Raw genomic sequence first — 25,085 nt, 5'->3', positions numbered from 1 at the left:
CGTAGTCCCACTTGTAAAAATCAAGTATGCTGCATTGTCCGGTGTTGGCAATGGCACGTCATGCTCTACCACAGGCTCAGCCTGGCTAGTCAGATTTTCATTCACAACCAAAGTTGTGACCTCGGTAAAGCTTGCAAACTTCTCCACATACTTCGAAGATGTCAAGACAACTCTCGCCTTGATATCGTCCATGATGAATTTTATTCGGGTGTCGGGGTGCGTCGGCTCGAGAGGAACAAAAGCTCCACCAGCCTGAAGCACTCCCAACATGGCCACAACGGCCCATGATGATTTCTCGAAACAGATAGGCACGTAGGCTTCAGGTCCAATCCCCAAGGTTACAAGGCGTTTTGAAAGCCGTTTTGCGAGCAACATGAGCTCCCCATAGGTCAGGTCTCCGTCCCATGAGCATACTGCAGGTGTTGTCGGCGGAAGAGACTGCATTTGATGACGGATAACATCGTGAACACACTGATCTACCATTGGCAGAGGTTGTCGATTCCACTGGAGAATTTGCATCCTGTGAGCGTCGCTGCAGAACTCGAGAGCTCCAATCATCTGGTGTGGGTTTTCAGGCCGCATTATGGAGCGCAGGACCTGACCAAAGGTGTCGGATATGTTTCGAGCTTGAGCGTCGCTGACAAAGTCCGTCCAGTAGTTAAAGTGAACGGCAACGTCGTTTTTACAGGCTTCTACACCCACAGTGAAATCGTACTCGGAAGGATCATAAGCTTCCACCACATCGAATCTCAGCTGCTCGGCCTTCTCGTTTTGTGCGTCTGGCCGCCTCTGGAATGTGAAAGCAGTGTTGAAGAGCGACTTCCCAGAAAGCTGCAACTCATGTTGCATGTCACCCAAAGAGAAGGCCTGGTGAGCCATACTTTGCGTGTAGTCTCCCTGAATCTGCTTGAGGGCAGTGCCCACCTCAAGGTCATTGCTGAGAGCTATTCGACATACCAGCATCGAGATGAATAGCCCTACAGCGTCCTGGATGCCATCGAGCGGGACATCCCGACCCGAGCTGAGGTAACCAAAGCAGACGTTCTCGTTACCGGTGTAAGCTCGAAGGACTAACGACCAGACAAGCTGTAGCACATTTGAAAGTGTCACACTATGCTGAGCGCAAAATGACTGTAGTTGAGAAACATCTTCAAGCTCTAGCTCAAGTGTTCGTAGCTCTCTCTCGATCTTGTTACCATCCGCTAAAGCTGGAAAGTAGCATGGCTCGACATTTTCTAGATAACGGCGCCAATAAGCGACGTCTTCATCCCGAGAGGTCTGCTGGATGTAAGATATGTATTGACTATAGCGCATCGCCTCTTCCAGTTTTGATGGTTGGTCAGTATAAGCCTGGGCAAGATCCTGCAAGATGATTGGTATCGAGGTACCATCGCAGAGAGCATGGCTCATTTCCAGCTTGCAGAAAACCCGTCCGCTACTCTCTAGGCAGATTGTCAACTGATGGTGCGGTTGAGCCTCTGTAAATCGCAGCGGTTTCTGTTCCCGAAGAAGACCGACTGCCATGGCTGTGTCGGAATCGAGCAATACTATTCGGGGTGAGGTGCTCTTGAGCACTGCCTGATCCATGAGACCCTCGTGCGACACACTTTCTATGAAGACTGTTCTCAGCGTTGAATGTCTCTCCACAACCCTCTCCCATGCGCGACCAAGACGTTTAGTGTCAATGCGATTGGCCGAGTCGACGAAATCGACTGAGAATATCGACTGGTACATATACTGCCCAGTGTTCTTGATTTGGCTGAGCAGTAGACCTTGCTGCATGGGTGAGCAACCATGGACGTCTTGGAGGTCAGCTAGAGACGGCACACCAATGGAAGGCAATCTGGCCTGGAGTGTCTCAACAGCAGAATAGCCCAGCGGCAGAAGAGGGAAATTGCTGAGCGTAGGTTGAGGTTCTAGCTCAAGAAGCCGCTCTGAAGAGCGTCGTAGAGCTCTCTCAAATTCTGATACCCAGAGTTTGATGCCGGTCTGGCGCTGAATATTCCGACTGTACGAGAAAGCAATCTTCAATGCCCCCTCAACGATTGACGCAGAGATCTCGAACAGAGCGAATCGAGGAACCGACGCGCCAATGTCGGATCCGGTTGACACTTCGTCCAACGGCTGAAGCAACGCACCATGTCTCTTGAATTGTTTCTCTTGACCCAAGTAGTTGAAAGCTATTTCCATCGGCCAATGGCTAGCAAAAGCCTCTCTCCCCTTCTCCGTTAACATCCGATGCGAAAAGTATTCACGACCTTTCTCTACACTGCGACTCCGTTGATCTTTGACCCAGCGAATCACCTTCGTGATGTCCAAATCTTGAGTAGCTTCAGCAGGGAGGAAGACTGGGCTAATAGTCGTGAACCAGCCAACGGTATGAGTCAAGTCAAGACTCGGATTCCAAGGTTCTCGGCCATGAGCCTCGTTGAATACTGCTGGTGCGGATTGCCTATCAGGGAAAGATCGACAGAAGGAGTAGAGAATGGAGCCAAGAAGTACGTCAATGAGTTCGGTCTGAAGCGGCTGTTGACCTGGACCGAGCAGTCTACCCGTGGTCTCAACGTCAATCTTAAACTCCAATTCATGAGCAGCGCCGTATGTGTTTGCTTTGTCTAGCATACCCCAGTAAGCGTAGTCGGCCACCGGGGTATCATTGTAAAGCTGCATTCCTACTGAAGGTTTCGACATCGAATGCTCACTTTGAAGGCGGGACCAAATCTGAAACGGGAGTGATGGCTGGGTCATCGCTTTCCCTGAGACAAGTAGAGCCTCAAGATCCTCAAGAATTATACCCCACGAGACAATATCGATGACAAGATGATGCGCAACGATTGAAAGGACCTGCATATTACCTTCTTCGGCTTCAAAAAGGTCGACCGCAAATATCGGTCCGTGTTGAATATCCAGGCTCTTCTGGTTTTGCTCTACGAGGGAATTGATGCGTCCAGATGAGAACGTGCCGGAGTGCGCGGTGAACCGATACGAATTGGAGGCCTCTTTGTCCAGTCTTTGTTTCCATCCACCGTCAAGCTGTCGCTCGAAATGCGCTCTGAGCATTGAGTGGGAGTTGGCCAGAGCCTTGACTGCGGCAGAAACCTTTTCAACATCTCGTCTTTCGACCAATTTCACCATGAGACTCTGATTGAAATGATCGAAGTTATCGCCTACCCAGTCGAAGAACAACCGCTGGATGGGAGATAAATCAAACGGCTTGTCAAACTCTTCATTTCCAAACTCGCCACTCCTTGGCAAAGTAACGCGTTCGGCTAAGTGGGAGATGGACTGACTACGCATGATGTCCTGGACGGTCACACCCAGACCCTCAGTCCGACACTGCGATGCGACCTGCAAAGCGGATATAGAATCGCCACCAAGGTAGAGGAAATTCTTATCGAGCCCAATCTGTTCAAATGGCAGGTGTAAAATCCTGGACCACACCAATTGGAGCCGCTGCTCCAATTCCGAACCTTGAACCTGGCCATCCTCGGGCTCGATTCCAGAGAGCTCCCGATGGATGGTTTCCGGCATGTCCTCGACCAATGTTGCCATTCGTCTCCGGTCCAATTTTCCGCTTGGAAGCAGAGGAATATCTTGTAAGACAACCCAATTAGAGGGGACCATGTATGGCGGCAGGCGACTGGCTGCGTGGTCCCGCACACTGCGAACGCGGGGTTCTGCTTCCTGCCGCGCAACTAGGTGGAGGGTCTCGTGGGTCATGCATGATTCCAATCTTTGCTTGAAGGAGAGCACCACTACCAACTTCTTTTCATAGAGACCTCGGGAGGGGATGACGGCTAGGGCGTGTTGGATTGTCGGTACTTGGCCCAAATGGTGTTCTACCTCGCCGAGCTCCAATCTCTGGCCATGGAGTTTTGCCTGGTTGTCCTTCCGGCCAAGATAGAGGATGGACCCATTCTCAGCATACTTGACAAGATCCCCCGTTCTGTAGACCATATGCACCGCTGAGCTTTGATTTGGATAAAATGGTTGAATCCATTCGGGATTGCGAAGAAATGCTTGCTTGGTCTTTACGGGTTCCTTGAGGTAACCACGCGCCAGAATAGGACCTTCGACCAAAAGCTCACCGATTACACCAACGGGGACTAGCTTATTAGGGTCATGCGGATTAGCAATGAAGCAACGACCTCCGACCGCTCTGCCTATATTCGACGGACTCGAGGTCGAAGCAACGTGGCTATTCACAGTAGCCACGACCGCACACTCACTGGGACCATACGCATTGATAAGATGCGTATGATCAGCCCAGGTGGAGAGATGGTTTTGCGACATAGCCTCACCGCCGAGGACCAATGTTTTCAGGCCAGGGACATCCTTCGGCGAGATCATCTGAGCGAAAGATGGGGTGAGCAGAGCCCAGTCGACTTTCATGTCGTTTATGACCTTTGTCGGGTCGTTCAGTCGAGCTTCGTCGTCCGGGACACAAATACAGCCACCTAAAATTAGCGTGGTGAAGATTTCCACAATAGAGGCATCGAAGGTATATGATGCAAATTGAAGCACCCGAGATGTTGACGACATTCGCATTGCCGGGCCGTGGGCGAGTGCACCGCTGACAAAAGCCTCATGAGGAACCAGAGTGCCCTTAGGCTTTCCTGTTGAGCCGCTAGTGAAGACGATGTATGCCACATCGCTACTCGCGCAGGTTGGAAATGGCTTGGACTTCTTGGCTGCGCCAGAGATCATTTGAAGGTCAACGACGACAGTCTGAGTACCCAGCGAGTCGCACACGTCTTCAAATTTTGATGAGCAGACAACCCATTCAGCCTCAACATCCGACACAATACTCTGCAAGCGTGCTTTCGGAGAGTCCCCGTCGATTGCTACGAAGCCTGCTCCTACTTTTAGTACTGCAAGCATGACGATTATCGTCAGTGCAGATTTCTCAAAGCAGATCGGCACATAGGATCGATGGCCTATGCCAAGCTCGCGCAGATGGCAGGCAAATGAGGTAGCCAGATCTTCCAGCTCCTGGTACGTGAGCTGAGCATCCCATGAACAGATGGCTGGGGTTGAGAGAGGCAAAGCCCGTACTTGGTCATGAACAAGTTCATGGATACATTTGTTGACGGATACTGGTGGGCTGCAGTTCCATTGCTGTATCGAAGCATGGTCTTCATCATGTATGATTCTGATATCGCCTAATACTAGAGAAATCCCATCTGTTGAGTTGAGCCGCGTCATGGCAGATTCGAAGTAACGGAACAGTCTTGCCAGGTGCCACTCAGGAAGAACGTCAGGATCATAGTGCGCACTCATCTTCACTTCCGTGGCGCCGACATCAAAAGAGACTGTAAGCGCATAAGTGAAGAAATCATCAGTCTCAATATTCTCCGCCTGCCAAAAATCGTGACCGGCATCCGGAGCTTCAGTATTGATGGCGATCAGGTTCTGGAACTCGCAAGCTTTAGCCGTGTCAGAGCTGATACGCTTGATTCGCTGAAGGCCCGCATGCTGGTAAGGCATTGCCTCCGTAAATCCATCTTGGAGGGTTTTCAGATACTCAGCAATCGTAAGGTCGCGCCCAGTCTGCACTCGTACTGGGATTGTCGCGAATGCGGGGCCGATCATGTCGGCGATGCCCAAGACCGGAGCATCGCGGCCTGTCACGGTTTCACCGAAGACAACGTCTTCTGCATTGGAATAGGCCGAAAGGGTCAAAGCCCATGCCGCGCGAATCAATGATGCCGCGGTAATTTCCGTCTCTGGTCTTCGAGCGAGGGGTGCGGTATGTATAATTTTTTTTGTGACGCGTGGTTCGTAAGTCGGCCTTGGTAACATTGGGAACTGTGGCGATGTTGTGCCTTCGAGTTTTGATTGCCAAAATTTATCTGACTCGGTGGCATCTACGCTGGAGAGGTATTGGATGAAAGCTGAATAGGGTATGTTCTTGACGGGTTCATATCCCTCGTAGTATGCTTTGACCTTGGCCAAAAGCAGATCACTTGACCATCCGTCGTAAAGAGCGTGATGGACGGTCCACACGAAAAAGGCTTGCTTGGGATCTTTGTTGATGACGGAGAACCCGGTAAGGCTGGCCCCGTTGTAGGCTGGCTTGATTCTTTCCGTGGCAGATACCTCATCCAAGCTTCCCGGCTCAGACCAGTCGATCGACTCGCTAACAACGACTTGGAGGAATCCTAGAGAATCCGTGTAGACGATGCGAGTCCGCAGAATACGCTCTGCGGCGACGACAGCCTCCCAAGCCTCTTTGAACTTAGAAATGTCGATGGAAGAGAGACGGTATACGTTTTGAGCGACGTAAGCACCCGGCTGTTTACTGCTCAAGGCGATCAAGCCTTCTTGAATCGAGGTACAAGGGTATATGTCCTCAACACTTGTCTCTTTAATCTTGCAGATTTGTGCTACCTCGCTAAGGACTAGGTCGGTCGGTATGGTGGCTGGGAGAAGGGCGAACGGCTGCGGACCATTTTGTACAGATCCTGGGTTGACCGCGTCAGAGAAAGACGCATTCTTGGACATTTCGGAAAGTGTCGCATTGCGGAAGATGTCAGCAACTGTAAGGCTGACTCCCTTGGATCTAGCGGCAGTAACCAGGCGAATCGCTGCGATTGAATCACCTCCCATCCGGAAGAATTGGGCGTCCATACCGATTGATCCTGTATCAAGATGCAACACAGACTCCCACAAGCCTGCCAGTGTCTTTTCGATATCAGTCGAGGGCTCTCTACCACTGCTACCCGCAAGCCTGAACATTGTCACTTGGCTCTCCGTCATGGCTTTCGCATGGGCATGCAGCTGCTTTCTATCAAGCTTTCCCGAACTTGTCAGGGGCAATCTTGCCAAGGGAATATACAATGCAGGCACCATGTGCTTCGGGAGGGCCTTTGCCAAAGATGCCTCAAGGGTTTTGAAAGTAGTCAGTAGCGTAGTAGACAATGGCAGCAGTCCATTCTCGGGCACGGTAGCAGGAACGCTACCATCCTCCTGAGGGCAGACAAAGAGGGCGAGAGCTTTCATGCTATCTGCGCTGTCGCCAGGAGTGATTAACTCGACAGCATGATGCCAATCAGCCTCAAGATGAGTTCGAACGTGATACTCGATCTCGCCCAGCTCGATTCTTTGGCCGTGCAGCTTGACTTGCTGATCTTTGCGACCGATATAGGATATGGTGCCATCAGAGTTGTATCGCACTAGATCTCCTGTCTTGTACATGCGGCGGGTGCCTCGGTTCCTACCGATGTCGAAGCTTAGCGCCCACCTGGGGTCTTCGATGAAGACTTGCGAGGTCTTCTCTTTGTTGTTGAGATAACCCCTAGCGAGTATGGGGCCCTCAATCAATAGTTCACCCTCACAACCGATTGCGACGAGGCGAGTATGATCTGATGAGTCAACAATCCAGGAGACGCTTCCTACCGAGCGTCCAATATTAGACGAATCACTCGATTTGCCAACGTCTGGCCTGTGAGTCGAGTTGATGGAGCACTCAGACGGCCCATATTGATTGTGGATCTCAACCTTGTCTCCCCAAACCTCCAGCACTGCTTTCGTCAAAACCTCACCACCTAAACACAGCGTCTTGATCATTGGCATCTCGGCTGGGTTTAGATAGGTGGCAACAGTCGGCGTCAGATCCATGAAATTAGCTCCAAGTCTTGACACGGCACCTGGAAGATCGTTCAAGCGATCTTGATCTGAGGGTACACAGACCGTACCACCGCGCTGGAGTGTTGTGAAAATTTCCTCGAGGTTGTTATCGAATGTGTAACTGGCAAACTGCAGGAACCGTGTGTCTTGGCCAACACCCAAAGCTGATCCATGTGCATTAGAGCTTGTCACCAGAGCCCTGTGCTCCAGTACAACACCTTTAGGCTGCCCTGTGCTTCCGCTGGTATAGATGACGCAACACGGATCATGCGGCTTTGCTGGTGAAGACTGGGGATGTTGTAGTGGCCGCAGTTTATCAAGGAACACTTGGTCAATGGACACGGCATGAATTCCCATACCCGCAAACATTGCAGTATAACATGGAGATGTCAAAATGACTTGTGCCTGTGTATCTTGGATACGCATCTCAAGGGCGGCCATAGGATGCATGGGGTCCAAGGCCACGAAAGCACCCCCAGCCTTCAAAACACCCAGCATTCCGACAATGGTATATGCCGACTTCTCGAAGCAGAGACAGACGTATGACTCTGCAGTGACGCCAAACAAAGTGAGATATCCTGCAAGTCTGCCCGCAAGGGTGTCGAGCTCGGCATAAGTGAGTTCTGCATCCCAAGCTTTGATTGCGGATGCTTTGGGACGAAGAGCTGTTTGTACACCAACAACCTCGTGAACGCACTTCTCTATCGTCTCTGGCATGCAGCTGTTCCAAGTTGCCATTTGTTCCTGGTCCGACTCGCTGACTGCATGCAACTGTCCAACATTCGATTGAAAGTGATCTATGATATTTTTCAGTGCATTGAGAAAGGTATTTGTTACATTCGTGGCATGTCCGTCAGACAAGCAGTCGGTCCAGTAATCCAAGTCGATGGCAGCGCTTTCCCCTGCGACCTCGATGTTGATGGAAACGCTGTATTCTGTGGGATCATAGTAAGGGAAGCACTCATCGAATGATATTGCATTCTTCTGGCCCAGGGTCTCGAGGGGAAGTTTTCGATAAGATAGAGAAGTATTAAAGAGAGAAGACCCGGCAAGCTTCAGAGTGTGCAGAACTTCTGACAAGGCAGTTTGACGATGAGCTTGGCCATCAGAGAGATCTGTCTGGACCTGCTGCATAATTGCGATGAGCGGTGTTTCAGGATTGAGCGTTATCCGGCAGACTAGCATGTTGACAAGGTATCCCACGAGGTGTTCTACTTCCTCTATAGAATCATCTCTGGTGGACATCAGATATCCGAAGCAAACGTCATTGGAGCCGGTGTAGCATTGGAGTGTTAACGCCCATGCGGTGTGGAAAACGTTGGCCATCGTCACTCCATGCAGGCTGCAGAAGCTTTGGATTTCCGAGACGTCGTCCATGGGGATGCGCTTCGAATGCAATTGACGTTCAATAGATGCGGCGTCATTGAGCACGGGGAAGTTGGTTGGCTCGATGTCGACGAGGTATGATTTCCAATACCCAATGCCTGCTTTATGCGGCTGGCTTTGCAGAAAGGCAATGTAGTTGCTGTACAGTGGCCCAGTCTCGGAGAGTATTTTACCTTCGTAGAAGGACGCGAGTTCCCGGAAGATGGTTGATATGGACGCACCGTCCACAATTGCGTGGCTGAGTTCTAATTTGCAAAACACTTGGTGCGTCGATGTTTCGCAGATCGTGAGCCGATGAGATGGCTTGTGTTCCTTGTATTCCATCTGTCTTTGCGAGCTGAGTACCTGAGTGGCGTTCATATCACTCTCGCAGTCCAGGCGCACAATGATGGCCTCGACATGTTTGAGAACGATCTGGTCGTAGATCGCATCTTCTTCGCTCAGACTGTCGACAAATATCGTTCGTAATGAGGGGTGCCGATTGACCACCTTTTGCCACGCATCTGCGATCCTGTGGCTGTCAACGCGCACACCATCTTTTGAATTTACCTTGTACGTGCCATGAATTGCATAGAACCCTGCATCCTTCTGCCTGCTGATCAAAAGGCCTTGTTGTATCTGTGAGCATCTATAAATGTCTTCAACATTACTCACATCCGGAATTCCGATCCGGGGAAGTCTTTCTGTGATAAGTTGCTGTAAACCATTGTAAGTCATCGAAATCAGGGGATAATCGCTCAGTGTAGGCTGATACACCATCTTGGCAAGATTTGGCGGCGCCGTAGTCAAAGTCTCCTGACATGCGGATATCCAGGCCATGATCTTCTCCTGATGGCTCATGTGCCGGTTGAAAGTGAACGAGAAGCGAAGTTTCCCCTGCGCAATGACGGCGGAGATTTCAAACAAGCCAAAGCGAGGGGTGTCGTGACCCACGTCAGACTTGCCGCCTGCTCCACGAGCTTCTCCTGCCAACTCTTCGACAGGGAGAAGCAGAGCATCCTCACGTTCAAGCTGCTGGTATATTCCCAGGTAATTGAAGGTAAACTCAAGTGGCCAATGGTTGCCAAATTTCTTTCCGCCTTTGGACGTAAGTAGTCGACTTGCGAAATAAGGCCTTCCGTTAGCGGGTACAGCACGCCTGAAATCCTTGACTCGCTGCAAAGTGTCCACGAAATCGGCGGGTTCTGACGACGCGACGTATATCGGGAACATGGCGGTGAACCAGCCAATGGTTCGTGAGAGGTCGGTGCTGTTATCCCATGGTTCGCGCCCATGACCTTCATTAAAGATCGTTGGGGGTCCACGATCCGTGAAAGTTTGCGAGAATGAATGCATCATTGCTGCGATTAGTACGTCAACCGTATCGGTACGCAGAGCTTGATGGCACTTCGACGTGATGAAGGCAGTAGCTAGGGTATCTAGTTCAAACCCTTCACAGGACACGTTGCCATACGTGTTCTCACCTTCTTCGAGTCCCCAGTATGCGAAGCTTTGCTGTGGTAGATTACTAGCTGGCAAGACAGAGTTAAGTGGAACTTTATAGGCATGTTCCACCTGCTTTTTGCACCAAGTCTGGAATGACAAAGACGGTTGTGCATCCAATACCGACGTGGGATTCGTGAGGAGCTCTTCTACATCCTGGAGGATTACGCGCCAAGATACGAGATCAATGACGAGATGATGAGCAGTCATAAAAAGCAGCTGATTACCACCCTCAACGTTGAAGAGGTCCATAGCAAAAAGCGGCCCGTTTACAGGATCAAGCGAGGCTTGAGTCTTCGACATTATGGGCTCAGCCTCTTCTCTCGAAGAGCACTCGTGCACACGGAAGGAGTACGAGCCTGTGGTATCCGTAGTGATCCGTTGTTTCCACTCATCATCAAAGGCCGACAGACGGAATCTAGCTCGCAGCATTGAATGACGGTTCACGACGGCCTTGATCGCCTGATGCAGATTGCCGGGCTGAAAGGCTTTCGCTAAACGTACGAAGACGCTCTGGTTGAAGTGGCCTTTGCGGTCAGGGAACTCAAAGTACAAGCTTTGAATTGGAGAGAGATCGAAATCTTCTTCGATCACTTCAGCTTCTTCGACGCTTTGGCCAACCGTTCCTGCGACAGTCGCGAGATGAGACAACGATCTTGTGCGAAGGATATCTTGGACTGTGATGCCAATCTTGTTCTTCTTGCATCGACTTTGTACCATCATCGCGGATATGGAGTCTCCTCCCAAGTTCAGGAATGATTGTTTCAGGCCAATCTGGGTGGCCCGTAGATTCAGGACGTCAGCCCAAATCGATCTTAACCGGGCCTCGAGGTCAGTGGCTGGCTTTTCCTCCTTCTGTTCACCCCGAACCCATTGGGCATATGTCTCCTCACTCATGTCTTGGACTTCATTGAAGACCACCTTTCTGTCAAGCTTTCCAGACTTCAGAAGTGGTACATATTGGACAACAAGCCAAATAGAAGGAATCATAAAAGCAGGGAGCTGATTTGAGATTCTTTCGCGCGCCATAGCGACAGTAGCTTGTGTTTCCTCTTGCTTCGCTTTATTGACGAATTGAAGAGCGGAGCCGTCCATTCCAACGCTTGCTGCTGATATAGCCTGCAAAGAGACCACAGCCACAAGACGATGCTTACAAAAACCAGCCTTGGGCATTAATACAACGGACTGGTGAACAGCTGGTTCGTTTGCGAGATGATATTCAATCTCGCCGAGTTCAATCCTTTGTCCATGAAGCTTCACTTGTGTATCTTTGCGTCCGACAAAATGAAGCATACCATTTGAAGTGTTGTATCTGACAAGGTCACCGGTCTTGTACATCCATCGTTTGGGGGAATCTCCGCCGCCATTGGTCGCCCAAGCAGGACTCTCTATGAAAGAATCGCGTGTTCGCTGTGGATCGTTCAGATATCCTCGTGCCAAAGTAGGACCCTCTATCACAAGCTCTGCCAGGCAGCCAGGAGGAAGAAGTCGCTCGTGGTTTTGTGGATCGACAAGCCAACACCGCACGCCGATACCACGTCCGATTTGAGTAGGATCTTTGTTCGCAGACAGGTTAGAATTTGCCACTGCAGCGACTGAACATTCAGCTGGACCGTAGCCGTTAATGAGTTTAATAGAAGACCACGTCGAGATGTTTTCCTGGCTCATTACTTCCCCAACAAGAAGCAGAGTCCTCAGTCGAGGTACTGCGGAAGGAGTGAGGAAATTGGCAACAGAAGGTGTGAGCACGGCCCATTCTACCCGCATTTGATTGATCGCTGCGGCAAGCTCATTGATACGCGACTGTTCGTTCGGAACGCAGACAGTACCCCCGAGCATGAGAGGGCAAAGAGTCTCTTGGATGGATGCGTCAAACACATAGGACGCATATTGTAGGGCGCGCAGGCCCCGGTCCATGCACAGCGCTGATTCTTGGGCTTTGGCAGCTGAGCAGAATGCGCCGTGTTCAATGACAATCGCTTTGGGCTCTCCGGTCGACCCAGACGTGAAAACGACATAGACAATGTTTGATGGCGAAGCTCGAGTCATTATATCTGAAGATCTTCCAGGTAAACACCTGAGTGTCTCGGCGTCAATCACAAGAACCTTATCGACAAGAGATGATAGCTTTGGGTAATGCGTCCGTGAGCACAGCAAAATCTTTGCCCCAAGCTTGCGTGTGAGACCTTCAAGACGAGTCATTGGCTGTGTCGCGTCTAGAAGGCAGAATCCTGCTCCCGCTTCCAGAACAGCCAGTATTGCAACCGTCGTCCAGATGGATTTCTCGAAACAGAGTGGCACAACGACGTCCGGGCCAGCGCCCATACTTGACAAGACTCGTCCCATGCGCTCAACATGAATCCATAGATCACGAAATGTCAGAGACCCATCCCATGCACACACCGCCTCAGTTTCGGGGTTCTTCAGAACCTGTCCATGGATTATGTCATGCACGCACTCATTGGACTGCTCAATTGGAGGCTGACTCCAAACATCGATCTGACGCTTCTGGCGGTCGCTTACGTAACTCAAGTCCACCAATTGCGTCTCTGGCGAAACAACAATGGTAGTCAATAGGTGATCGAGAGTGCTCGCAAGGATCTGCATATAGCCTGGAGAGACATCGCAGCTATGCGATTTCAAAGTCAGCTTCACCCCACTATATGTGTAGGCCGCAAGGAGCCAAAGGTCTCCCTATCGCAGATGTCAGATTGTACTTTTTGATGGAAACTAGCGCTGGTGGATCAGAATACCTTTTGAATAGCAGCATCTTGCGTATCTTTACAACTAGCGTCCTCGACCCATACATGGGTGTTTTGGTAATGTGACGCAGAGAAAGATCTCGAGTCTGATACTGTTGAGACTAAAGACGGAACTCCCCGCTCATTATCTGCATAGCTATCTTTCGCCCTCGCAACACACGTCGAGAGACTTTCCCGCTCGCAAAACTCCATTCGAAAAATGGACTGGCGGTCTCGGGGTATGGCTGACTTTGAGGCCAGGCCATCAACGTTGCCCTGTCCAAAATGGAAGGATACATTGTCTTGGCCTGTATAACAGCGCAAGAGAAGGCCCCAGGCGGTACATAGCATGTCATTGAAAGATGCTCGGTCTCCCTTGCCTAGATTCTGGAGTCTGTCTGGATTCTCAAGTTCCACTTCAGTCATCATCAGCCGAGATCTAGTAGTGTCTTCCCCGTCCAGTAGAGAGAGCTTGCAAGACATTGCTTTCAGTTGGGACATGGCTGCGTGTTCGACTTTCATGCGGGTAACGAGGACTTGTGCTCTCTGTTTTCGGGTCTAGATATGATTCTGTAAAGTGATACAGGTGAGGTTGAAGATCGTAAAGCGAAGGTGTCTGGTCCTTTCCTGAAATTTGGTTGTGAGTGTGCAGTCTTTCTCGCTCTGCAGGATGTAAAGGACCAAACTGGGAACGGTTGTGCTCCGCCGCTATTCGTGAGCATTAGCTGGAGGTGATGCTTGACGCCGAGGCTTCCACTGCCGACATGATTGGTCACTTCTTCATTTAGCAACAGACCGAGCTCCACGCAAGTGGACCCCAAAGGAGACCGGCCTGCATCTGTGCGTATTCCCAGACAGAAACCAAGTTTCTATCCTGGTTGCTCAAGGCGATCCCTAGATGACGTTTCACCAAATGTGTAGGCTTTCCCTAACGGTCAAAACCGGAAGCCTGACAGGCTAATGCAACGGCTGTCATTCCTGTAGAGAGTAGTTTGATTCCATTACATCAAAACAATCGCTATGTGGTATGCGACCCGCTGGTGGCGCCGTTCCGTTGTGGAGTCCTGAGAACTTGAGGGGAAGGAGTATTTGGCGGCGACACCAAGTGACACGACTAAGGAAGGAAAATGTTGAAGCTGGATTCACGCTCCATGTGTGGTCAGACCAGGGTCCTGTTAGCGGCCGTCAGGTCTCAGCTCTCGCTCTGAATGACGCGCCAAGATCTCCATAGCGTCGCTGGCATACTTCCGCAACAGGGAAGAGGAGGCTCTCTGATCTCCCAAAAGGTAGCTCGATAGTATTTAGGAGAGCGTGGCTGGGGTAAAAGAGGGTTTGTCGACGAATCATACTCGCTTACAAGCGAACACTGTCCTAGTATGTAGGTCTGACAAGACATTTTAAATTGAGAGATCGTTGTCCTTGTCCCTTTCTTGTGCAGGTGGAGGTTGGGGCATCACGATGGCATCTCAATCAGCAGGTTTACATGTGTCACGTTCAGGTAAGTTCTTGGTTTCGCAGCGGCGGAGCGTGGGGGTATTGCGGGGTAGAAAGATGGAAATTTTCAGCTGCATGATTTGAGTAGATTAGTCGTATGCACGAACAAAGCCAAAATACCTGGGTACTTTGGTTGGTCGGAAAATGCTGCAAAGCGCTTAAGTTTACCGTTACATGCGAGTTGACCGTTTCTGCATGCGACGCCATGTGCTCGGATCGCTGTTGCATTGATCTTGCAGGGAGCACAGGGGTATACATTCACTCATACTCTGTAAGGTAATCTCCGACCCCATGTCGATGCCGCTCATTATTAGATGATGAGGCCGATCATTCAATGAAGACTTTTGATCATTCCTGGAGGTCATGATAGAAAGAAGAATGGGTATAAGATGTGTATATTCTAGTCTGATTGAATTCTGAGCAGGTAGTGAGTGGGTAGGTGCGGAAGGGAGGGAGGGAAGAGTGACGGTACTTTACTCGATACTTAGCCCTAGGGTACTTAGCCCTATTTCGAGTAGCCCTAAGGGATTTAGCGTTCTTAGCCTGCTCGCTAGCCAAGGAACAGTCATGATGTGATGATTCCCCCAGACGCCACAATACTGCTTCGGGCAAAGTCTGGAAGATGCCGTTAAGTGTCATGTTTTTCCAAGCCGCTGAGGCGTTTTACTTTTAATACTTTACCTTAGTTGTACTTCTCAACCAGGCTTAGCAGCTTTGGCTGTGACAACCGAAAACCCTCAAAATTCAAAATTCGATTAAAAAATCTCGTTCTTCCCCCATTCTAAAATTCCCCTATTTCTAACCGTCGAATCCTGACCAGACTAGCTATGTGGTTCGTCCAATGACCGTGCAGAAAAACATATTCATCCTTGCTTTCAATCGTCCTCTAGCCGGCGCATATACAACGGCCCCGATTCCGAATAGATCTCTGACCTCTTAGAGTAAATAGCTCTCTGTGCGTGGAGTCCGATGAGTCGGGTTCGCCGCTCCCAGGCGAGGATTGAGATTGGGATGAAATCACGCTATCGAGTTCCAAGGGACACTAACTTAGACTGCAGCTTCATACTTCACATCACGGCGCCAGGTGAGTACTCGATGTGTGGCCGTAAATTTAATACAGGAGATCTGGTATAGCTCATCTTCCGAAAGTACATGGGACATGACCAACGAGGTGAGCGCTAATTATCCGCACAACCGGGATGGAGCCAGTGTTGCCGTCCATCAAAGAGCTATCAACAATAAGGCTACAACTACCCGAAAGAGGTAAACCTTGCATCAGCGGCTGCAAGTTGTGACCCTACTCCTGCAAGCATGCACTCAACACGATGCGTTCCAATCCGCTGCACACCCTGTACCTGTACACTGGACGCTGGCAACCGAGCTGTGCTTCCTAGCCTCGTCCTCATGGGAATGCATTCCCCACGTATGCTCAACCGGATCTGATCCACGCACTCCGGGTCAATCTCATGCTCATGAACAACCTCTCTCTCGGATCTACCAAAGGACTCCCAAGACCAACAGCCTCAAGACCCTGCGCGAGGGCTGCATTTCAGGCCACAATCTTGTCGAGTACTCCATCACAGCGGGAATGGCGACACCGGAATCATGCAAGCAAGTCGATGACACCTTTGGCCCTTATGCAGAAGGCTGCCGCGGCGGGTTTGATTTCACTTTACTGTTCGAAGAAAGCATTCTATCAATCCTCCCCATGGCCTTGCTGCTCATCGTGGTACCTTTTCGAATCTCATACCTCTTTCGAAGAACGATCAAAGTCGATCCGAGTTCTTGGTTAGCGTCTAAACTGGTAGGTGGCCCCACCCAACGCTGCATATCGCATTGCACCGCTCGTTGGAATGAAGCTGAAACTGCCGGTGCAGGTTCTCTATGCAGTTCTCGGAGCGACGCAGCTCGCTCTCGTTGCGCTATGGGCAAAGCCGACAGCTACCAAGACCACAGCATCGGTAGCAGATGCTGTCCTTAGCTCAGTGGGTGCTCTTGCATTAGCGATCCTCTCCTTCGTGGAGCACGAGCGCTCCATCCGACCCTCCTTAGTAATACAGTCCTATTTGTCTTTGACTCTTCTGCTTGATGCCGCTCGAGTCAGAACACTTTGGCTGCAATCTTACAACAATGCTGTCGCTGCTGTCACTACCGTTGCATTTACACTCAAGTTTCTCCTCATCATATGTGAGGCGGTCGAAAAACGCAGTATCTTGCATCCTGAATGGAAGTCGACTTCGCCCGAAGCCACCAGCGGATTACTTAGCCGATCCGTTTTCTGGTGGCTCAACGGTCTTTTCCGAACTGGTTTCAAAAGGTCTCTCTCTATGGAAGATTTGCTTCCGCTCGACAAGCACCTAACATGCGGCTACCTATACGACAGACTACAGACAGCCTGGGTAAATGTGCCGACCAAGGCTCCCCGGTCGCTTCTTTTTCTATATTTCGGCAGGCTCAAATGGCGTCTTCTCTCAGCGGTTCCACCGCGCTTAGGCCTCATCGCGTTCAATTTTTGCCAACCGTTCTTGATCCAACGCGCCATCAGTTTCTCCTCGCGGTCCAAGTCCGAAGATCCGAACAACGTAGGGTATGGCCTGATCGGCGCATACTTTCTCGTGTACGCTGGCATTGCCATCACGACCGGCCAATACCAGCACCTGACGTATCGCGCAATAACCATGGCCAGAGGAGGGCTTGTCTCGATGCTGTTCGCCAAGACATCGTCATTGAAAGCAAATGCAGCTGATCCTGCGACATCACTTACTCTTATGAGTGCTGATATCGAAAGGGTCACCAACGGATGGCAGACAATGCACGAGATTTGGGCGAATCCAATTGAGATTGCCCTTGCTATCTACTTGCTGGAACGGCAGCTTGGAGCAGCTTGTGCTATTCCAATCGCAGTGGCCATAGGCAAGTCAACCTTTCCCATTGACCAGGAGCGACCGTGGTCACCACAGGTGGCAACTTAGGTACGTCTCCAGTGCTGACAGGTTTTCCCTATCATAGTTTCATTGTTAGGCTCGCTATTCGTCATGAACTTGGTGGTGCAAAGACAGGCTCTCTGGCTCGAAGCTATAGAGAGACGAATCAGCGCCACCACAAAAATGCTGGGCTCGATGAAACGCATCAAGATGTGCGGCTTAGCCGACACTCTGTTCGATAATCTGCACAGCCTGAGGTTGCAAGAATTAGAGATCTCCAAAAGTTTCCGAAGACTACTAATTGGAAGCATGTTTTTCGCTTACACTACCCCTGTGATTGCTCCCGTCCTGACTTTTATGGTCTTTTCGCTCATAGCTCTAAGGAGCAATGGTAACAGCACCCTGGATACTAGCAAAGTTTTCACGTCGCTTTCGCTGTTTGCGCTTCTCGCTGACCCTCTGTCCTCGCTGATCATGGCCATGAGTGCTTTTGCCGGCTCTTTAGGCTGCTTTGGCCGCATTCAAGTCTTTTTGGATACGCCTGAACATGTAGATAAAAGGATCAAGCCCTTTCAGTACGAATCTGACAATGGACAAAGCTCTCAAAGCGATACCAGCGCCAGTGACAGTCTCAGATGGACCGAGAAGTCCTCCCAGTCTCGCATGACTTCCACCAATGACAGAGGGATCATGTCTTTTCCAGGGTCTCATGCCGACTTCATGTGCGTAGAAGACGCTAGCTTCGGCTGGGAAACAGAGAAGGAAGCTCTGCTGTCGTCGATCAATTTGAGCATTCCGCAAGGAAAGTTGACAATGATAGTGGGTCCTGTAGGCTGTGGCAAAACGATACTGCTGAAAGCGCTCCTGGGCGAGGTCCCTGCGCTGTCCGGGACCATCAAACTGTTTGCCGGTGACGTATCCTACTGCGATCAGTCACCTTTCCACATGAACGGCACCGTACGGGACAGTATCACCGCATTTTCCGAGTACGATGATCGTTGGTACAACACTATACTCGAGGCTTGTGCTCTGGACGAAGATCTGCGTCAGATGCCGTTGGGTGACCAGACACAAATCGGAAGCAAGGGCATCGCACTGAGTGGAGGCCAATGCCAGAGGCTCGCATTGGCTCGCGCTGCTTACTCACGACATGACCTATGCATCCTCGATGACGTACTCAGCGGTCTAGATATGGACACCGAACAGCGGGTCTTTCACAGTCTTTTCGGCCGGGATGGGTTACTACGCCGCCAAGGTACCACCAGTATCCTCGCTTCCTCCTCCAGCAGGCGAGTTCCCTTCGCAGATCACATAGTCGTCCTCGACGTGGACGGCAAACTATCTGAACAGGGAAGCTTTAAGGAGCTCAATTCAGCCGGCGGCTATGTCTCAAGCTTTGAGCTGCAACCAGCGGATTGGACTGTTCAATCCACAGAGATGACAAACCTAGATCAAGTCTTAGCCATGACCACTACGAGTAAAATCGTCCATCCCACATTGCCACCATCCAAAGAAGCGACAGAGACGATAGAATTCGAAGCCAACAAGCGAACCGGTGATCTTGCCATCTACACCTACTACGCGAGATCTGTCGGTTGGTTTGCAGTGGTAACCTTCATCGTCGCCATGTGCGCTTACGTATTCTGTATCTCCTTTCCACAAGTCTGGCTTGGCTGGTGGGCGGCCGCAAATGCTCAGCGCCCAAACCAAAAGCTAGGCTACTATCTCGGCATCTACGCTATGCTCGGTGTGATGGGCCTCATCTCTCTAATCATCAGTTGCTGGCAGATCATCATCACCATGGTACCCCAATCAGGCGAAAACTTCCACCATCGACTGCTGAAAACGGTGCTCGCAGCTCCACTGACCTTTTTCTCTACGACCGACACCGGTGTTACGCTCAACCGATTTTCGCAAGACCTCCAACTCATTGATATGGATCTTCCTCTTTCCGCACTGAATTTCGTTGCAGCCTTCATCCTCTGCATCGCGCAGATCATCCTCATCGGAATCTCCTCAGTCTACGCCGCGATATCGTTCCCCGTCTGTTTTCTCTTCGTCTACTTGATCCAAAAATTCTACCTGCGCACCTCCCGTCAACTACGATTCCTCGATCTCGAAGCCAAATCACCACTCTATTCTCTATTCAGCGAGACCATCGCCGGGCTCACCACGATCCGCGCATTCGGCTGGCAACGTTCTCTAGAGGCGAAAAACCGCCACCTCCTGGACCAGTCGCAGCGACCATTCTATCTCCTCTTCTCCGTGCAGCGCTGGCTACAACTAGTGCTCGACCTTCTCGTCGCCGCAATAGCCATAATGCTCATGTCGCTCATCACTGGCCTACGCGGTGTCCTCAGTGGCGCCTACGTCGGCATCGCGCTCCTTAACGTAATCCTCTTCAGCCAGACCCTAAAGCTCGTATTGCAGTACTGGACGATGCTCGAAACGCACATTGGAGCCGTCAGCCGAATCCGGAACTTCACCAGCACCACTAACCCTGAAGACACGTCCCAAGAGACCGCGGTACTGCCACCCGACTGGCCCGCCCAAGGCGCCATCGAATTCCACTCCGTAAGCGCAGGCTACGAGAGCAACCGCGCGGTCCTCAATGAAGTCACGCTCTCCATCCGAGGCGGCGAGAAGATCGGAATCTGCGGGCGCACCGGCAGCGGCAAATCATCTTTGATACTGGCGCTCTTCCGGATGCTAGAGTTGCGCGCGGGCAGTATCACGATTGACGGGCTGGACTTGAGCACCATCCCGCGACACGAAGTGCGGTCCCGAATCATCGGGCTGCCGCAGGATGTATTCCTCCTGAATGGGAGCGTGCGGCTGAACATCGATCCGTACGGGCGGGCTACGGACAAAGCAATCATTGCGGCTTTGCAGGATGTAAGATTGTGGGAGGGGATACAGGGGAAAGGGGGCCTAGACGCCGATATCGAAGACGTGAATCTCTCCCATGGACAGAAGCAGCTTCTCTGTCTGGCTCAAGCGCTGTTGAGGCAGAGTTCTATCCTCGTTCTCGACGAAGCCACAAGCAGGTATGCACCTCCTCCCCCCATCATCCCAGCACACACTACCCTCTGCCCACCCAACTTCCACTTCACCACTGTATACCTACATATCGACTAACCCCCATCCGCACAGTCTCGACGACGTAACCGACGCGCTGATGCAGCGCATCATCCGGCAGAAATTCTCCCGCCACACCATCATCGCCGTAGCGCACAAACTGGACACGATCACCGATTTCGACAAAGTGGCCGTCCTGGACAAGGGGACGCTGGTCGAGCTGGACAGTCCGTACAAGCTGCTGGCGCAGCCGTCGTCGGCATTTAGTCAGTTGTACAGGAGCTCGGTCCCCGATGGGGGGTGATGACGGTAATGATGACGATAATAAAGGAGTAGGAGAGTTCCTCTGATGGCGATCGAGTGGGGGTGGGGAAGGGGAAGGGGGAGGGGGAAAAATTGTCAAACTCCGCCAGTCTTTCCGCAACGACAAACCGAACAAAAGCGTCTCTTGCATTTCCTATCCTATACACACCAGTACATACTCTGATCCATCAATCAATCAAATTCCACGAATGCTGTACTGTAGCCGAACCCTCAAAACCGTTATACATCCACTCCAACATCCCATCTCCCTATCCTCGACCTGAGTAAGTTCTATCTCCCAATTGACGAGCAGCAAGGGCGCGAAGTCTCGCTCTTCCCCCCTTCGGAAGGGAATTAATGTAGTCGGTGCACGGTCATGGGGCTGCTAGGAGAGGTGTTGCAACGCGGTGTCAGTTGGTTGATTGATGGGGTTTGTTAAGGGGTAGTGGTTGTAGAGGAGGGGTGGGGAAGGTGGGTGATTGATGTCGTTGTATGCAACGGGAAAAACCCGCTGGGATTACATCGGCAGATCCTCGGCCCGAACTTCTCCGGCGCTAGCCGTGGGCCTGCACTCATAGGGACCACCTCGATGCTTTCACCCATACCACCAAGTACTTCCGCCCCGACCCGAGATGACAACCCGCTACCGAGTCGAATACGCACTCAAGACCCATCGACGGGACCAGCTCATCGAATGGATCAAAGGTCTCCTCGCCGTCCCCTTTGTGCTACACTCGCAGCCCACGGCCGCATACGACAACCGGCAGGACATCCTGGTCAAGATGGCCCGCACGGCTCACAGACGGTACGCGGAGATATTGCATGATGTATGTGCGTATTTATACTCGTGGCTGGTTAGCCCGACGGCAAGGAAGGCAAGAAGGAAAAGGATTGACTGCTGGAGGGCACCCTTCCCGCCATATGCATCTACTTACCTCCTGCTCTCGTACACCCGTAGCCCCTCACGCTTCTGCTACTCCAAATTAGTTTTCCCAATTTAAGACCGAGACTGACTGACCGGCCACACGTCCTCAGGTGGAAGACCTGATCAACGACCACATCGCGCACCAAAGGGACGGTACGCACCAACGGTCCAAGTTGAAGCTGCTGGTTCCAAGCGTCGGGGTCTTTTTCACGCCGTTGCTGCTGGAAGAGGCGTTTGAGTATCAAGACCGACAGCGGAGGATCAGCTCGCGCCGCTTCGTGCCGCCTTCTTTCAACGATATTCGGTTGATCTTGAATTCGGCGCAGGTTCTGAGTCTGGTGAGGGGTGGGCCTCTGGAGCTGGTGACGTTTGATGGGGATGTGACGCTTTATGGTGCGTATCTGACGGTGGTGATTCGTCGTTCGACTTCCAATCATTGGACAAATAATGGCTTCTGTCCCAGCTTTCTGATGTGCGGGCAGCTAGCCTATAGTCCCCGACTCTCCCACAATACACTGTTTTCCCCCCAAGACCTTTTCACGGCTAATATCTTCCTTCCTCAGACGATGGTCAGTCATTGACCGCTGACAATCCGGTAATCCCAAGAATTTTGAGCCTCTTAGCTCAGGGTACCAAGGTCGGCATCGTGACAGCAGCAGGCTACACTGAAGCGAAGAAATACTACGGCCGTCTATATGGCCTTTTGGAAGCAATCAAAGCCGCTGTGACCCTGAAACAAGTGACCAATCCAGAGCTGATCATTCTGGGCGGAGAAAGCAACTTCCTCTTCCAACTTGACACTTCCGCTGAATACCTTCTGAGATACGTCGAAAGGAACGAATGGCTGCTCCCGGAAATGCAACAGTGGACTGAGGAAGACATCCAAGCTTTGTTGGATGTCGCTGAGAAAGCCCTACGTGAGTGTATCTCTGGCATGGAGTTGTCGGCCGAAATCTTGAGGAAAGAACGGGCCGTTGGGATCATTCCAACCACAGCGCCAAAAGCTCGAAAGTTCACCCGTGAGCAACTAGAAGAAACTGTACTAGTAACGCAACAAGTTGTTGAAATGTCACCAGCTGCACGAAGGCTGCCTTTTTGCGCTTTCAACGGAGGCAATGATGTGTTCGTGGATATTGGCGACAAGGGATGGGGTGTTCTCGCATGTCAACGATACCTCGGCGGTATCGAGGGAAGTAAGACCTTGCATGTTGGAGATCAATTCCTGTCCGCTGGAGCCAATGACTTCAAAGCAAGGTTGGCGTGTACAACTGCATGGATAGCAAATCCTGGAGAGACCGTCCAGCTACTGGACGAGTTGACCACTCACAGCCAGGGACAAAGATGAACCTGGAGCGGCTTGGTACCTCTGGAGCGCTATAGTGATTGATCACATCATCACAACACCTCGCCTGGCGCAAAGCTTGCGTCTGTTGGTCGGTTTAGTTGAAATATCAGGTATGTGATGTGTAGAACGAACGGATTAATTCTCTAAAACCTCTCCGGGGCCAGGTCCTAAATACAGTACAAAATCAGGTGGCTGGAAAACACGGTGGCTGGGATGCGCGGGGGCCACTTTTCGACAGGTTTACCCGCTGCACCTTGGTTGAAACAGCGAGTCTCGGCTTGAAACGATGGCACTAGTTCCAAGACACGCGACACTTTCGAGAACGCCATGTCTATATGACGCGGATCACATCGGCAATGCGCCGGTATGTGCAGCAGCGGCATCGTTCTCGATAATGTATTTCTCCATCACACCATTGTCTTGCACTCACAACCGAATGTGAGAACGAGACAGTAGATGATCAGACTGGATTCTGGGCTTAAACTTCTGTCTCTGCCTCTTCACATCCATCCGCTTTGCACCATTGCTGGAGACGTCTTTGCTGAAGAGAAATACCACTTGGCACGCGTGTTCCTTGCCTTGAGCTGCGGCTCTGCTCCTTCAATTCCTATTCGCAGATACAACGCCCTCACTAGCGGCGCCTGTCGACCTTGTCCGCATCTGTTCCCATGTTAATTGTGACTACTCGACCTCTGATGCCGCATTTTCCGCTCTCTGCTAGCAAGACTGCTCTACAAAACCGCAAACCCTCCCTCCATCCATCAAATACCATGCTAAATATTAGATCCTTCACTACCACAAATTTACCTCCTTCGCACCATCCTATAACGTGGCTTTCAGCCTCAGCTACTTCGGGGCGCAAATGGCTATCCAGTTGTACTCGGTTGAAGAAGAGCACTTACAACAACAACAAGAAAAAACAGTCTGGCGATGCGTATGTCTTTGGGGTTTGATAGTGACGACATGGGACTAAGGCCGCGGCTAGAGGTATCCAAAATCCACATTTCAATGGAGAGAACCCATGCCGGCGACCGCATCTGTATTGGTGGAATGTGCATACGAAGCCAGGCTTTCACCGGGCCCGGGCGTTCGTTCAATCCCAGTTCCTTGGGACGGCCAGCTACAGAAGTTACATCGCGAAGAATCCAACCTTACGGCACTACGAGAGGCCTCGGATGAATCTTTGATATCTAGCAATGTCAGGCTTAGCGATATCAAGTTTCAAACGTCAAAACATGCCGTATACTGGCCAACAGACGAACAAGAAGACATTGAAAGTTCAAAACTGAATATTGGAAACCAAAAATGTAATCTCGCAAAACAAGCACTTCACATCAAACACCGTCACCCCCAACCGCCGTAATCTTTTTTCCAAGACAGCAATGATCACAAAGCTTATCCCCAGCCCATCGAACTCGTAATATTTATATCAACCCCAATCCCGTTCAATTCGATCCCAATGAAGAACCTGTCCTGTAAATAAGTACTGCCTACCAGCCGTGTCGAAGGCGCTGTTTCTGATTTGAAACCTGTTGTGTCTGGTAGATGCAAATAGCGGTAGGGAAAAGTAGGGAGGTAGGGGGTAGGTAGGGAGGTAGGTAGAGGCAGGTAGATGGAGGAAAATAGAAGGTAGGTAATAGGTGAGGTAGGGAGGGAGGGACAATAATATGGTTGAAAGAACACGAATAAAGAGATAGGGGTAGGAGTGGAGTAACAAATGGTATCGATGGATGACTCTATTATGAATATGATATGAGGAAGGATGATAAACAAGCAGG

General features: G+C 51.1%; 2 protein-coding genes across 2 annotated transcripts; both read left to right on the top strand.

Annotated features, from left to right (window-relative positions):
• Positions 1–16,320: 16,320 nt before the first annotated feature.
• On the top strand, positions 16,321–21,038 carry HO173_006760 (uncharacterized protein; the record flags this gene model as incomplete). The annotated part of the gene is made up of 4 exons (XM_037308668.1): positions 16,321–16,536; positions 16,610–17,645; positions 17,742–20,703; positions 20,810–21,038. 4 exons carry the CDS (start codon positions 16,321–16,323, stop codon positions 21,036–21,038), a joined length of 4,443 nt encoding a protein of 1,480 aa, XP_037164511.1.
• Positions 21,039–21,669: 631 nt separating this feature from the next.
• On the top strand, positions 21,670–23,307 carry HO173_006759 (uncharacterized protein; the record flags this gene model as incomplete). The annotated part of the gene is made up of 3 exons (XM_037308667.1): positions 21,670–21,864; positions 22,073–22,355; positions 22,526–23,307. 3 exons carry the CDS (start codon positions 21,670–21,672, stop codon positions 23,305–23,307), a joined length of 1,260 nt encoding a protein of 419 aa, XP_037164510.1.
• Positions 23,308–25,085: the final 1,778 nt, after the last annotated feature.

This window comes from Letharia columbiana, assembly GCF_014066305.1.
Source record: "Letharia columbiana isolate WasteWater2 chromosome Unknown Sc0000020_s0, whole genome shotgun sequence".
In the NCBI taxonomy this organism is placed as follows: domain Eukaryota; kingdom Fungi; phylum Ascomycota; class Lecanoromycetes; order Lecanorales; family Parmeliaceae; genus Letharia; species Letharia columbiana.
The sequence above is the reverse complement of the archived record's forward strand: the minus strand, read 5'-3'. Positions and strand labels throughout refer to the sequence as shown.